The sequence below is a fragment of the Dipodomys spectabilis genome, unplaced genomic scaffold, assembly GCF_019054845.1.
Source record: "Dipodomys spectabilis isolate Male_0828 unplaced genomic scaffold, ASM1905484v1 ptg000018l, whole genome shotgun sequence".
Classification (NCBI taxonomy): domain Eukaryota; kingdom Metazoa; phylum Chordata; class Mammalia; order Rodentia; family Heteromyidae; genus Dipodomys; species Dipodomys spectabilis.
Genome location: NW_024870695.1, coordinates 11275388 through 11288621, shown reverse-complemented (window position 1 = coordinate 11288621; position 13234 = coordinate 11275388). Strand labels below are relative to the sequence as shown.

The 13234-nt window shown below is 42.7% G+C and overlaps 1 protein-coding gene across 1 annotated transcript; it reads right to left on the bottom strand.

Annotated features, from left to right (window-relative positions):
* Positions 1-97: 97 nt before the first annotated feature.
* On the bottom strand, positions 98-12621 carry Klhl11 (kelch like family member 11). The gene is made up of 2 exons (XM_042673676.1): positions 12025-12621; positions 98-5421 (listed from the first exon to the last, which is right to left on the bottom strand). Exons 1-2 carry the CDS (start codon positions 12567-12569, stop codon positions 3840-3842), a joined length of 2127 nt encoding a protein of 708 aa, XP_042529610.1. The 5' UTR covers positions 12570-12621; the 3' UTR covers positions 98-3839.
* Between the last annotated feature and the right edge of the window lie 613 nt (positions 12622-13234).

Here is a 13234-nt window from a genome sequence, read left to right as displayed (position 1 = left end):
CAACTTAAGGGAAATAGGGTTGGATGAATGAGGGAGTAAGGAAGATGGTAATCACTTTCAACAATGCCCAATTAAGAAAACAATCACACAGTATAAGCCAGCTCTAAAGAAATATGTTTATTGAAAATGTACACTGACACAATTAGTAGCTTTAAGACAGAACCAGATAGTTTTAGAAACAAAAACAAGTTATTTTACAACATAATGTCTCTAGGCATTCTAAATACTACATCACCTCTGACTTGAAGGGAGAAAGTCAAGACCTTGCAAACGGGCTTGTACCACTAGCCCAAAAAACTGTTATCAACTCACTATTTATTTTACAACTGACAGCCCTAGACATGGATTATAAAATCTTCAAACACCTAGCAAGCACTGCTTTTCACAAGTGCATGCAGCAGGAGGATTAAGTTAACACGGACTCTAGCACATATGCTTCAAGGTAAGACACTGTAGCAACGGTCACAGAGTAAAACAGAAGTCCCACAAGGGACTGACAAAGAGCAGTAATTTGGCTACCTAATTAAATTTTTTGAGGCACAATGACTATTCTGTTATGCAATTGTATTATGGCACTCAACTATGAGATGTTCTGCTTCCAAGAACCAGAATACATGCTGTAACATAAGGATAACAACAACAAAATGGACTTTTTTCAAGAAACAAACTGGAGTGATGAGCTGTGAATGACAAAAAACAAGCTACAGTTACAGCACTGCATTTTTCTAGTACAGGCCGAGTGTTGGCTTCACAATACTGTGCACGTTCAAAGTCATGAAACGTGGCCAGCATGCCCTTAATGGAAGCTTCATTTGAGGAAAGTACCAATTCCTGTCTACTTTATGATATTATAGGTGTTGGTAGCAGGATCATGAAGTGGAAAAGGAACTATTTTAAACATATCACATGCTATACTGGTCAAGAGATAATAATAAAGTGTGCAGTAGGAACTGCCTTACCAGCAATTGGAAGGGTTTAAAACACACAAATGCACAAGCTCCCATAAATACTTCTCTCCAGCTTTAAACTTATGTTCCCTATTAAAAAGGTTAGTATGTTTCACTTTTTTGGTCCCAGAAATACTACACACAACCAGATAGATGATCAAAACAAAACTGATGCTGACGGAATTTTAAGAGCTCTTGGTAAAGTTATTTTGGACTGGCACAACAAAAGCAAATTTGACTATTAAGATACACAAGAATATTCATGCAAAACTGCAAGTGATGTATTACTTAAACACTAAGCTCATGACTGACATTCTCCACATATACAACTGGTTTTTAATCCATAGGTAGGAAGGTAGAGTCAAAGGAAAGCCAGGTAAGGTAGAAGCAGCCTCCCTGGAAGTTATATATATATATATATAATATATATATTTGTTTATGGTTATCACCTTTGGTCTAATTCATTCCTCTCCACCAAAAACAAACCAACAAAAAATGTTTACTTGAATACACCTTAGGCAATCTTTTAAAAAGCCGTGTTTTTAACTGGTTATATGACCAAACACAATCTTTACCTTTTTATCAGAAAGGAAACTTTCTTTCCCAAAGAGCCACATTAGACTTCACCAACATACTTAGAACCGTTCCAAGTCCTCAAGTTCCTTTCAGTTTAGAATTTCAGAATGTCAGCCTTGAACAGATTTAAGCAAATCTGATTTCTATCCTTATTAACAAGTTAGGGTACTTAGGAAACACAAATTACTGATGTGAAGTCACACGTGAATTTAAGTATAAAAATTAGAAACTCAGTAGTCAGAAAAACCTGCACACATCATCATGCAAGGACTTACCCCCCTTCTTTCAGCCCGGGCCTAGGCTGCTGCTGAGTTAAGAAAAAGACAAGTTTCAATCAAGTTTTCAAAACCAGACTATACCTAAAACTTCTGCTATATCATGTAAAGACCCTAACAAAACAACGGGTAGTGACTGTCTCACAAGACAATTCTTAAAAAAAAAAACCCCAACTATATCACACACTTTTGGAGAAAAACTCGCATCCTTGTTGTGACACTGAATTATTTCAACACAACCAAGAACAGGTTTGGTCACACAGTTTATGAAACAAAGTTCATTCCAGGAGCTTCAGTCAATGATTTCTAACTGCATGGCCTCCTCATCACTAAGCTGTAGTGCTGCTCAGACACCAAAGGCAATCACTGAAGTAACTATAAAGAAATGGAAATTGAGAAAAAGAAGAGTAGTATGCAATATATTCTTGTGTAGAAATCAATTTGCAATTTCCCAGCCTCATTCCAGTGTAAGAGTTCCAATATATTTATTAAAAACTTTTGTTCTAGGCAGGGATACTAATTTAGAAATTTCAGGAAAAGTTCTTACTATATAGAATCTAAGAGCTAAAACATGAAATCTTGCAGCAAAACAGCTACATGTTCTGGTTGTGCTTTTTTCATTTGATGTCTGATCACACAATAAGAAGGTTAATTACAAGAACTAGAGTGATAAATCTTGAACTGTGACTTCTAGAATGGTATTCCATAATGTCTAAAAAGGGAACTATTCTTTAAGAAATAAAAAATAAGTTGGGTGTGTTATCACATGCCTGTAATCCCACCACTCAGGAGACTGAGGCTACATAACGAGTTCGTGCCTAAAAAGAAAAAAAAAAAGTGGATGCACAGTGCAAATTATCAGATCAACGGAACACTAAAAATATTCAGCCTGAGTGCTAACTTGTGTAAAGCTAGGGAGAGTGTCAGAAGAATGAACAAAAGCGAAAAATACACAAAAATAAAGAATGAACAAAAACAAAAGGATAACTGTAGTGATAAATTTTTTTAAGCCAAAACTATATACCCAAATTTGGTATTCTAGGCTCAGGCAAAGTTCTAATGAAAGTGTAGGGAAACTGGATAAAATAAGCAGGGAAATATTTCTCTAACTTGTTATTCTCTTCCATTTTGAAAACAGTTACTTATAGGAAAAAAAAGAGGAAGATTCAATATGGTATGTATTAGAACAAAAATTAAAACTGAAGGCATTGAGTGTTGATTGTCATAGGCATTATTTAAGTTCATTAACATGTCCTCGATCTTGCACCTCTTTTGATTTCTCAGTCTATAGTTATAATTCTTAGAGAAACAAATTTCATATATGTAACTTTTGTCTGCATTCCATCAATCAGCTAAAGATTAATATACTAGCCAACTGCCATCGTCTCAGAGCGATGGTTTGAAATTTATAAACAGCTGCTAAAGTGAAAATATGTATATTTAAATACATGAGGTAACCACAAATTTCTCATCAGTCACCTCTTCTTTATATGAACAAAACACCATTTCTAGATAAACACATACAACAAAACATCAATGTAAATACTCTGAAAGCATCTTCCTGAAACACTGTGCTTTCTCTTCAGGTTTCAGTCTTACTATTGCACATACCTCCTGCAGATGAGAGCTTAATACATAAACTCTGCTCTTGTGAACCATTCTATAGAAAGTGAAAAGGAACATCAAAGAAAATGTGCAAATAAAAGTGGTGCTTAAAGCCCAAAACACAAGTCTCTAAAACAAAGGAATTATAACTGGTTGGCAGAACAGCCTCAAGTAACAAGACCTGCTTTTTCCACTTGTCTTTAATAAGATTTAGCTAGTACACCCACACAAAGATATAAGATTGCAAAACAACAAAGATTACCATGTATTGGACTGAGTTTCCCATTCTTCAGTTCTTAACTACCCTTCCTTTACATGGGCTAACAATCAATCCAGCTAGAAAATAAGTTACCAACATACTTTTTCAAGTTAACAGTCTGGGTATCTTCAGTCATACGACACAGGGAGAAGTTTTTAGCTGCATGTGTTAGAGAATTTAGCATTCTATCTGTGAGCTTGGTACTCGCCGCATGTTCAGGGCGTGCCGATGTATTTCTTGCATCTGTCTAATGCGGTCCTTCTGCCACATTAGGTTTTGAGGCATCGGGTATCTTTGTGTGCCGTGCAAGTACCGGTATGGGATCCTGACGTGACAAGCGGTGGCTCTACAACGAGGCTGTGGCATGGGAGGAAGGAGCATCCACCTCTTTCTCTCAGCACAGTACCTGTAGGCTTCTTTCCGATACTGTTTGTCAATATCATCACTGTTTTTCCAGCCTCCAATAATAAAGACATCATCTTTGTAATAGCAAATGGCTGCCCCTTCAATGCTTAGGACTTCTGGAGGCAAGCTCTCAAGGATCTCATCAGACACATGGTTGGTGATTTTTTTTACTGCCTCTTCATTTTCTAAAGAATAACTCTTGGGACAGCACGATGCAGTCTGATAAAAGTTTGAGTTGACCACAGACATCTGGAAAAAACAGTAATTGTCAATAAGGGGCAACGATTCCACATCTCGCCATTGTCGAGTCTCAGTATCATAGCATGTAATCACAGCCTTTAAACCATCCTCAGTGTCCCGGTCCACAGGAGTGCGGGCAGCAATGTACACAAACCGATCTTCTATGGCCAGTGCTTTGACATCACGAAGAATCTTCGGTGCAGATTCCAAGTTGTGCCATTTATCAAGTTCGGGATTGTAAACAGTCACATCTTTAAAGCCAGGACTGAAGTTGCCATGTCCTCCAATGCTATATAGCTTGCCTTTGACTTCCGTTAGCCCAAAAGAATGCTTTCTTGTCATCAGACTACAAACATGTTCCCATGTGTTCAAATTTGGGTTGTATCTTTCCACAGTCTTAGCAAAGCCTGGTTCCATTGATCCGGCAACATACACATAGGATTCTGTTACTGCGACAGCATGCCCATCAAGATGATTGTGAATATGGGGCAGGTTTACCCATCTATCCTCATCAACAAAATATCCCACACATTCACTCAAATAGTCTCCTCCTTCAGACACACCTCCAATAACCATGATCACATCCATGTTTTGCCCATAACGGGGTAATAATGACACATGAGAAGCAGGATGTTGCAATGTGCCAGATTGTATGTTCTCAGCTCTCAGAGCATGCCTCTCCACCGCATCAGCCACCAGCTTGACGCAAACTTCATTACTGGCCACCAGCCTCTCTGGTTTGACATGACGAGTGAGGTAGGTAGGCTTCATCTGGGACAACCTGAGCAATTTAAAAAGTTCTTCAAAGTATCTCTCTCGCTCTTCAGCATTTCTCTGAACCCACTTCAAAACTGTTTCAAAGAGAACCTCTTCCGAATCAACAGTAATTTCCAAGTCAGAAAGCCAGTCTCGAATGAGATGGAAGGGTAAAGTATAAAATTCCTCATCCTGAATGACTTTGTAGAAATTCCTCCGTATCATATCGGCAGCTTTCAGAGCAAGTTGGCTCAGGGTGTACATGTGAGCTAAGCTATGAATGGCCACACAATTTGAAAGATGAAGTTTTTTCTTGAGAAATTCTCCACAAAATTCTTTTAAACGAATTAACAGGAATCTGGAAATCAAGAAAAAGGGAAAAGATTAAGTTTGGGATGTGTGTATCCTACGTGGTTACATTTTGAAAGCGTCCTGAATTATGAAATTGAAATGTTAAGATTAATCTCAATATGTACAACATCTGGAGCGGGAAAAAAAAGAATCCTCACATTTTAAAAAGTATAAAAGCCTATGTGGATGGGCACCAGTGGCTCACACTTGTAACTCTAGCTACTCAGGAGGCTGAAATCTGAGCGTTATGGTTCAAAGCCAGACTGGGCAGAAAAGACCATTGAACTCTTATCTCCAATTAACCCTCAAAAGCCAGAAGGGGAACTATGGCTTAAGTGGTAAAGCACCACTTAGCAAAAAAGTTAAGAGTATGAAGCCCTGAGTTCAAGTATTGGCAGAAATTAAAAAAAAAGCTTCTATGTCCATTTGAAGGTATATCAAATGGACATATGCCCAGCAAGCATAAACTATGTTTCATGGCTGTATTCCCAGCTACTAAGGAGGCAGAGACCAAGCGTGGGCAAGCAATTAGCAAGATCCCATATCAAATAACAATCCAGGTATAGTTGCTTGTGCCTGTGATGCCAGTTATACAAGAAGCATATGATAGTAGGAATGTGATCTCAAGCTGATCATCATCATCATCATTATTATTATTTTGTTAGTCGTGGGGCCTGGACTCTGGGCCTGGGCACTGTCCCTCAGCTCTTCAGCTCAAGGCTAGCACTCTATGGCTTGAGTCACGGCGCCACTTGCGGCTTTTTCTGCTTATGTAGCGCTGAGGAATGGGACCCAGGGCCTCATGCATGCAAGGCAAGCACTCTACCACTAAGCCACCTTCCCAGCCCCTCAAGCTGGTTCTGAGAGAGAGACAGAACGAACAAAAAAAAAAAAAGAAAAAAAGAAAAGAACAAAAGAAAGGTTATGGCTTAAGCGGTAGAAACTACCTAGCAAACGTGAGACCCCCCCGCCCCCCAGAGTTCAATCTCAGTGTTACCCTTTGCCCCAAGCAAATGTGAGCACTTGCTAGCATGTGGAAGGCCATGAGTTCATCTCTAGTACTACCACACACACACACACCAAAACCAAAAACAATAAAAACACCATGTCGGCTACAGATGTAGCTCAGAGTATTGTACTAGCAGTTCAGCAGACTGGAGCCCCTAGGCTTAATCACCAGCACAGCACTAAAAAAATAAAATAACAAAAAAGCATACGTAAAAGTCATCTGCATATGAAATGTTAAAATATACTTATACATTTACACATATATTTTACATATTAGAGGAGTTTCTGTTTTTTTTTTTTTTTTTAGCAGAGTATTGCTATGTAACCCAGGCTTCCCTCAAAGCCAGTGCTGAAATTATAAGTGCGTACTCCACACTGGGCTCAATTTTTTTTTTGGTGGTGGTGGGCCTAAACTTTGGGTCTGCTGTCCTTCAGCTCTTCAGCTCAAGGCTAGCGCTCTACCACTTGAGCCACAGCACCATTTTGGGCTTTTTCTGCTTATGTGGTGCTAAGGAATTGAACCCAGGGCTTCATGCATGCAAGGCAAGCACTCTACCACTGAGCTACCTTCCCAGCCCCAAAGTACAATTTTTAATTACATAAGGTTATCTAGAATATATTCCTTAACAGTTTAACAGTCTCATAATCTCATTTATCCTTAGCAAAGGAAAATTCCAGCCCAAACTTGTCTCTATCACCTTTTCCTAGACTCTTTCCAGTCATCAGCTTCTTCTTCTTCTTCTTCTTCTTTTTTTTTTTTTGCTGGTCCTTGGGGCTTGAACTCAGGGCCTGGGCACTGTCCTTGAGCTTCTCTGTGCTCAAAGCTAGTGCTCTACCACTTGAGCCACAGTCACTTCTGGCTTTTTCTGTGTATATGGTACTGAGGAATCAAACCCAGGGCTTTCAGGCATGCTAGGCAAGCACTCTACCACTAAGCCACATTCCCAGCCCCTGCCTGCTTGCTTGCTTCCTTCCTGTTTTCTTTTTTCGTCAGTCATGGGACTTGAACTCCAGGCCTGGTGGCTGTCCCTGAGCTCTTCACTAGCACTCTACCACTTGAGTCACAGCGCCACTTCTCATCAGTTTCTTAAGTGAGGCAGGGTCCTGGTGAAGAGGCATGAATATAGTCTAAAGTAAGAGCAAACAGGAACTGTGACTTCCTACAGGCCTTAGACAGATACCAGAAAGACAAATCAGAAGTTTGTTTTCTTCCTTCCTTCCTCCCTTTTTTCCTTTTTTGTGCCATCTTTTTTGAACTCAAGGTCTGCATGCTTTCCCTGAGCATTTTTGCCAAGGCTAGTGCTCTATCACTTGAGCCACCACTTCTGTTGTTTTTCTTAGTGGTTAATTGGAGATAAGAGTCTCAGGGACTGTCCTGTCGGGGCTTGTTTTAAAACTTGAGTCTCAGATCTCAGACTCCTGAGTAGCTAGGATTACAGGCGTGAACCACCAGAAGCCTGGCTTTATGTCAGGTTTTCACAGATTTTTCAATATAATATTCTCTTTGAACAGTCAAAAGGGGTGAGATGCTCAGGGGCTTTGCCCTGAGCTCAGTCCTCATCATTAAATCAGGATAGCAGGGCAAACTCAAATATCTGAGGCCGGGAAATAAAACAGGCATAGTAAAAAACATATGCAGGACAATGTAGCTTAAAAAACAGAAGTAGTCAGGCTGGGAAGTTGGCTCAATTGCAGAGTGCTTGCCTTGCATGCATGAGGCCCTGGTTTGGATTCCTCAGCACCACATAAGCAGAAAAAAGCCAAAGTGGCCTTGTGGCTAAAGTGGTAAAGCACTAGCCTTGAGTTGAGAGATGGCGCTCAGGCCCAGAGTTTGGCTCCCACGATCGACAACCAAAAATAAAATAAAATAAAATAAATAACCAGAAGTAGTGCCGGGTGCTGGTGGCTCATGCCTGAAATCCTAGCTACTACAGAGCCTGAGATCTGAGGATCTCAGTTCAAAGCAACCCAGGCAGGAAAGTCCAGAAGATGCTTATCTCCAATAAATCACCAGAATACAGGAAGCACTGTAGTTCAAGTGTTAGAGTGCTTGCCTTGAGCTGAAGAGCTGACGGACAGTGCCCAGGCCCAGAGTTCAAGCCCTACACATCTGACCAAAAAGAAAGAAAGAAAGAAAAACAGAGAGAGAAAAAGAAAGAAAGCAAGCGAAAGAGAGAGAGAGAGATCTGGGAATGTGGCTTAGTAGTAGAGTGCTTGCCTAGGATACATGAAGCCCTGGGTTCAATTCCTCAGTACCACATTAAAAAAAAAAAAAAAAGCTAGAAGTAGCGCTGTGGCTCAAATGGTAGAGTGCTAGCCTTGAGCAAAAGAAGCTCGGGGACAGTGCCTAGGCCCTGAGTTCAAGTGCTGGGACTAGCAGAAAAAGACAAGCAACAACAAAAAACCAACAGAAATAGTTTGGCATATAGATGACAGAATGTTGCCTGTTACACAAATTCTTTAAAGCAGCACAAAATTCTAACACAAATCATAAATCTAACAGCAGTCAGCCCAAGGGTGGCCAATATAAGACCACTGTTTTAAAAAAGGAGGCAGCAGGGGGCCAGTAGCTCAGGACTGTAATCCTAGCTACTCAGGCTAAGATCTGGGGATCATGGTTCGAAGCCAGTCCAGGCAGTAGCAGTAAAGTTTGTGAAACTCATCTCCAATAAACTACTCAGAAAAGGCTGGAAGTAGTACTGTGGCTCAAGTGATACAGTGCTAGCCTTGAGCAGAAGCAGTTCAGGAACAGCTTCTAGACCCTGAATTCAAGCCCCAGAACCAGCAAAAAAAAGAAAAAAAAAAAAAAGTTGAAGACATCCCTAGCTAAGAACCAACTTAAACATATAAAGATAACTTTTCTAAGTCAGGCTCACCTCAATTCATTAACTGTTTATTATTATGGTTATTGTGCTTAATAACTACCTTAGCTACAATATAAAAACTAATAGGAGTTGGACCTAGTGGAGCATGCCTATACACCTAGTAGTTGGGAGGCTGAAACAAAAGATTTTTGAGTTTGAAGCTAGAAAAGGCTACATTTATCTTTAAGGGGAGAAAAGGTTCGCTCTCTTCACCTTCTGAAAGAAACATACCATCTTAGACATAAACAAAGACAAAGTGTAGTAGTAAAGGCTCTAGTGGCTCTCTGACATGTTGGGATGCTAAGGTCACCAGATTCTAAAGTACATTCCCTTAAGACAGGTTTCGGGAAAACATATAAACAAAACACAGCTATCATACCTTAGGCATCATAGGAGGATGCCAGGCACGTCCTATTATTTCTGGTTCTTTCTTACAAGTGCCCTGCAGGCCTGAATCACCAGCAGAGCACGTGTGGGAAGAGGGGAGATCTGCCTCAGAACTGATGGAAAGATTAAATGTGATGATCCAAGAACATCGTGAAGAGCACGTGACACAGAGAGATGCTCAGACTCTGAAAGATGGAGAGAAGTTCTAGCTTCAAGAAAATTGCCTGGAGTACCCCCTCCTCCTCACTCCTAACTGCCCAATGAAACTCTGAAAAACACAAAATCATGTCAGACATAAACAACCTTGTCAGTGCTACCACAAGATGCTACCCCTCCTGTCCCACCTTCTGATAACTCAGCCTCATACCCTAAGAAAATGCTCCAAATCAGTGAGCAGGAATTTCATCTCCTGATACCAACTACAACTCCTGCCTACAACTACACCCTGTACCTGCCTTCCCAATGCAACCTATTTACTTATTTTTTTGGCATATATCTAAAATGTATTAGTTGTTTTCCATATACCTTAAAGTATATTAGTTGTTTCTATTGGTAAACTGTCACTGCTTTATGTTAACATTAATACACAGAAATATATATGTATACCTAATGTCTAGGTTTAACTGGGGTACGGAGAATTTTCCACTGGAGAGTTGTGATCAGATTGGCTATTTATTTATTTTGAAGCAGAGTCTTGCTTTGTAGCTCAAGCTGGCCTTGAATTCTCAGTCTTCTTACTCAGCCTCTAGACTGAGATTAAAGACATATGCCACCACACCTAAATTGTTTTAAGCTTAAACTTACATTTTATTCTCAGTGTTCAATGAGATGTCCCTGCCTGATAAGGCACTCTCTATGGTTGCTCTGTTTCTTTCCATGGTTTCTCCGTAGCTGGTCTTGGAAGCTCAATGCTATTCTACTCAACTGCCTATTCTGACAACTTCTTGAACAGGTCCAAGCTGACATTCCTCCTGCTCTTCTGCAATCTTCCACATCTCAATAACAACTCCATCATTCCAGGTGGCTGGGCTAAAAAAAACTGTCTTCCCTTACATCCACATCTAATCTAATGGCAAGTGCATATCCTCTTCTGGTATGTGCCCTTTTATCACCTTCTCTTTGCCCTTCTCAGTCCAGTTACGCTAGTCTCTTGCTTCTGTCCTTGATGCATGTTCCCCACTGCTTCATCCTTTTCTCAACACATAATTCAAGTCAAACTGCATCATTCTTTCCATCTCATTCACTGTAAATGCTCAAGTTCAATCAAGGAGGCCCTGTGGGATGTGGTTCTAATCACATGATCATCCTGAGGCGTCCCTTCCTTCCATCCCTCTCCAACTATATGAGCTTCAGATGCTCCCCATGCTCAGATAGGCTCCACCTCAGAGCTTTGCATTTGGGTCTCTTACCTGAAGCACCCTCTACCTCATCTCCTTTATTCCTTTGCTATTTCTTCTCAACATTCTTCATCCATACAACTTAAAATCAGTCCTCCACATCAGACAGAATTAACACTGTGCCCCCACCCCCACAGCCACAGTTTTCATCTCAGCTAAAACAAATCATTCAACAGGCTAGGTCTACCAATACAATGAGATAGGGCTGAGACTTTTGTCTCTTTTGTTCACTGCTGAATTCCTAGCACCTTAGAGTCCAGGGTCTCATCCTGAGGCATAATAGATATTCAATAGGTATTTGTCAAAACAAAGAAATGTGCAACAGAAGGCCAGAACTCTCCTCCAGAGCATCCATTCTTGCTACCTAGATCCCTTCACTACAGCAGCGGGCTAATCTCTTCCAATGATTGAATCAGAGTATTTTTTGACCCTGCTTCCCGTCGCAGTCAGTAAAACTCATCCCAATTCATGTCCCACACCCTCCCGTTCACATCTACCTGACCTAAGCCTCAGCAGAGATTCCCAAGTAACTTCTCTAAACCAAACAGGATCATGCCTGAGAGCTTTTTGCGCTGCCCGGAATGTTCATCCACCACCCACTCTCATCTTTGCACTAGTTTTCTAGTGCTAGTTTCCTCCACGCTTAGGAGGTCAGTTGAAATGTCACCGCCTGGGAAAGGCCGTTCCTCTAGCCTAGCACCGGTTTTTAATGTCATCGCAACAACCATCATCACCTTACGGACTTTGTCATTATGGCCTTTGTCTCTCCTCCACGAAATGTCTGAGCTCCCCAGGCACCGGGCGCCCTGGCCGGGCTCGGGGGGTGGGAGGGGGGGGTCAACGTCCATGCCCGAAGCGGTGGCGACCCCCCCCCCACTCGCCTCCGCCCCCCCCCCCCCCCACACACGCTGGCGCAGTAAACGACGGCGATGGGCGGGCATGGCCCTAGCTCACCTGTCGGCCAGCTCCAGCACCTCGTGCACGCTGCCGGTGCTGACCCGGATGCGGCCGGTGTACATGTACTCGATAACGGCCTCCACGGTGTCGGGTTCGGGCCCCGGCTCCGAGCTCCACTTACGCATCTCCACCCGGCCGGAGCGGGACTCGGAGAACTGGCCCGAGAGCAAAGGCGTGAAGTACTCGGTGGCGGCGGCCAGCACCGAGCGGTGGGCCCGGAACTCGCGACCCCCGGCGCCGCCGAAGCACAAGGTGATGTCGCAGAAGAGGCCTTGGCGACGCTGCTCGTTCTGCCGCCAGGAGAGCTCGGAGCAGTGGGAGCTGCACTCGAAGTCCTCGGCCTCGGGGCCCGGGTCGCCTCCGCCGGCTTCCATGGCAGAGATCCCGGGCCCGGACCCGAAGTCTACGGTGCCGCTGCCTCGGACCTCGGCCGCCAGCCCTGCTGTTCCAGTGGTGGCCGTCTCCATGCTCTCCATCTCCAGCACCTGAAGGGATGCTGCTGCGGCCGCCGCCGCCGCCGCTGCCGCTACCGCCGCCGCCATCTTGACGCAGCTGCGCCGGCCTCCGGAGGCTCGGAACGGTGCGGCCGTTCTGGTGCGACACAGAGGGATTCTGGGATTAAACAGTGCGCGCGGGGCGGAGCCGCGCATGCGCCCTCGCGCTCCCCCGCTAGGCTTGCCTGCCACCGGATTGCATCTGCAGGGCAGGGATGGCTGGCTTTCCAAGCTTGAGCTACCTGCACCTAACAACGTTTTTTTTTTTAAATTAAGAATCACCTTGGCCCATCACAAAATGGCTTTGGAGTTTGATGCTTAGCAACGCAGACAAAAAAAAATTTTTTTTTAAAGTAGCCTTGCATTAAAAAAAACAACAAAAACTTGGCCCTATCCAAGGAGACAAAAGCTGTTACTTATCTCTGAACGTATTTGTTTTCTGCGGGGATATTACCCACACCTTGATATACCACCGAGGCTTAAATGAGGTAATGCTTCCATAGTCATCATCTCATGTGATTTTTAAAATATGGGTAGAAAGGCCAGGTGCTATTGACTCACGCCTGTAATCCCAGCTACTCAGAGGCTGGGATCTTAGGATCACAGTTCAAAGCCAGCCCAAGTAGGAAAGTCCTGGCCTCTTATTTCTAATTAACTACCAAAAAAAGCTGGAAGTGAGGCTGTGATTCAAATAGTAGAGCACTAGTCTTGAG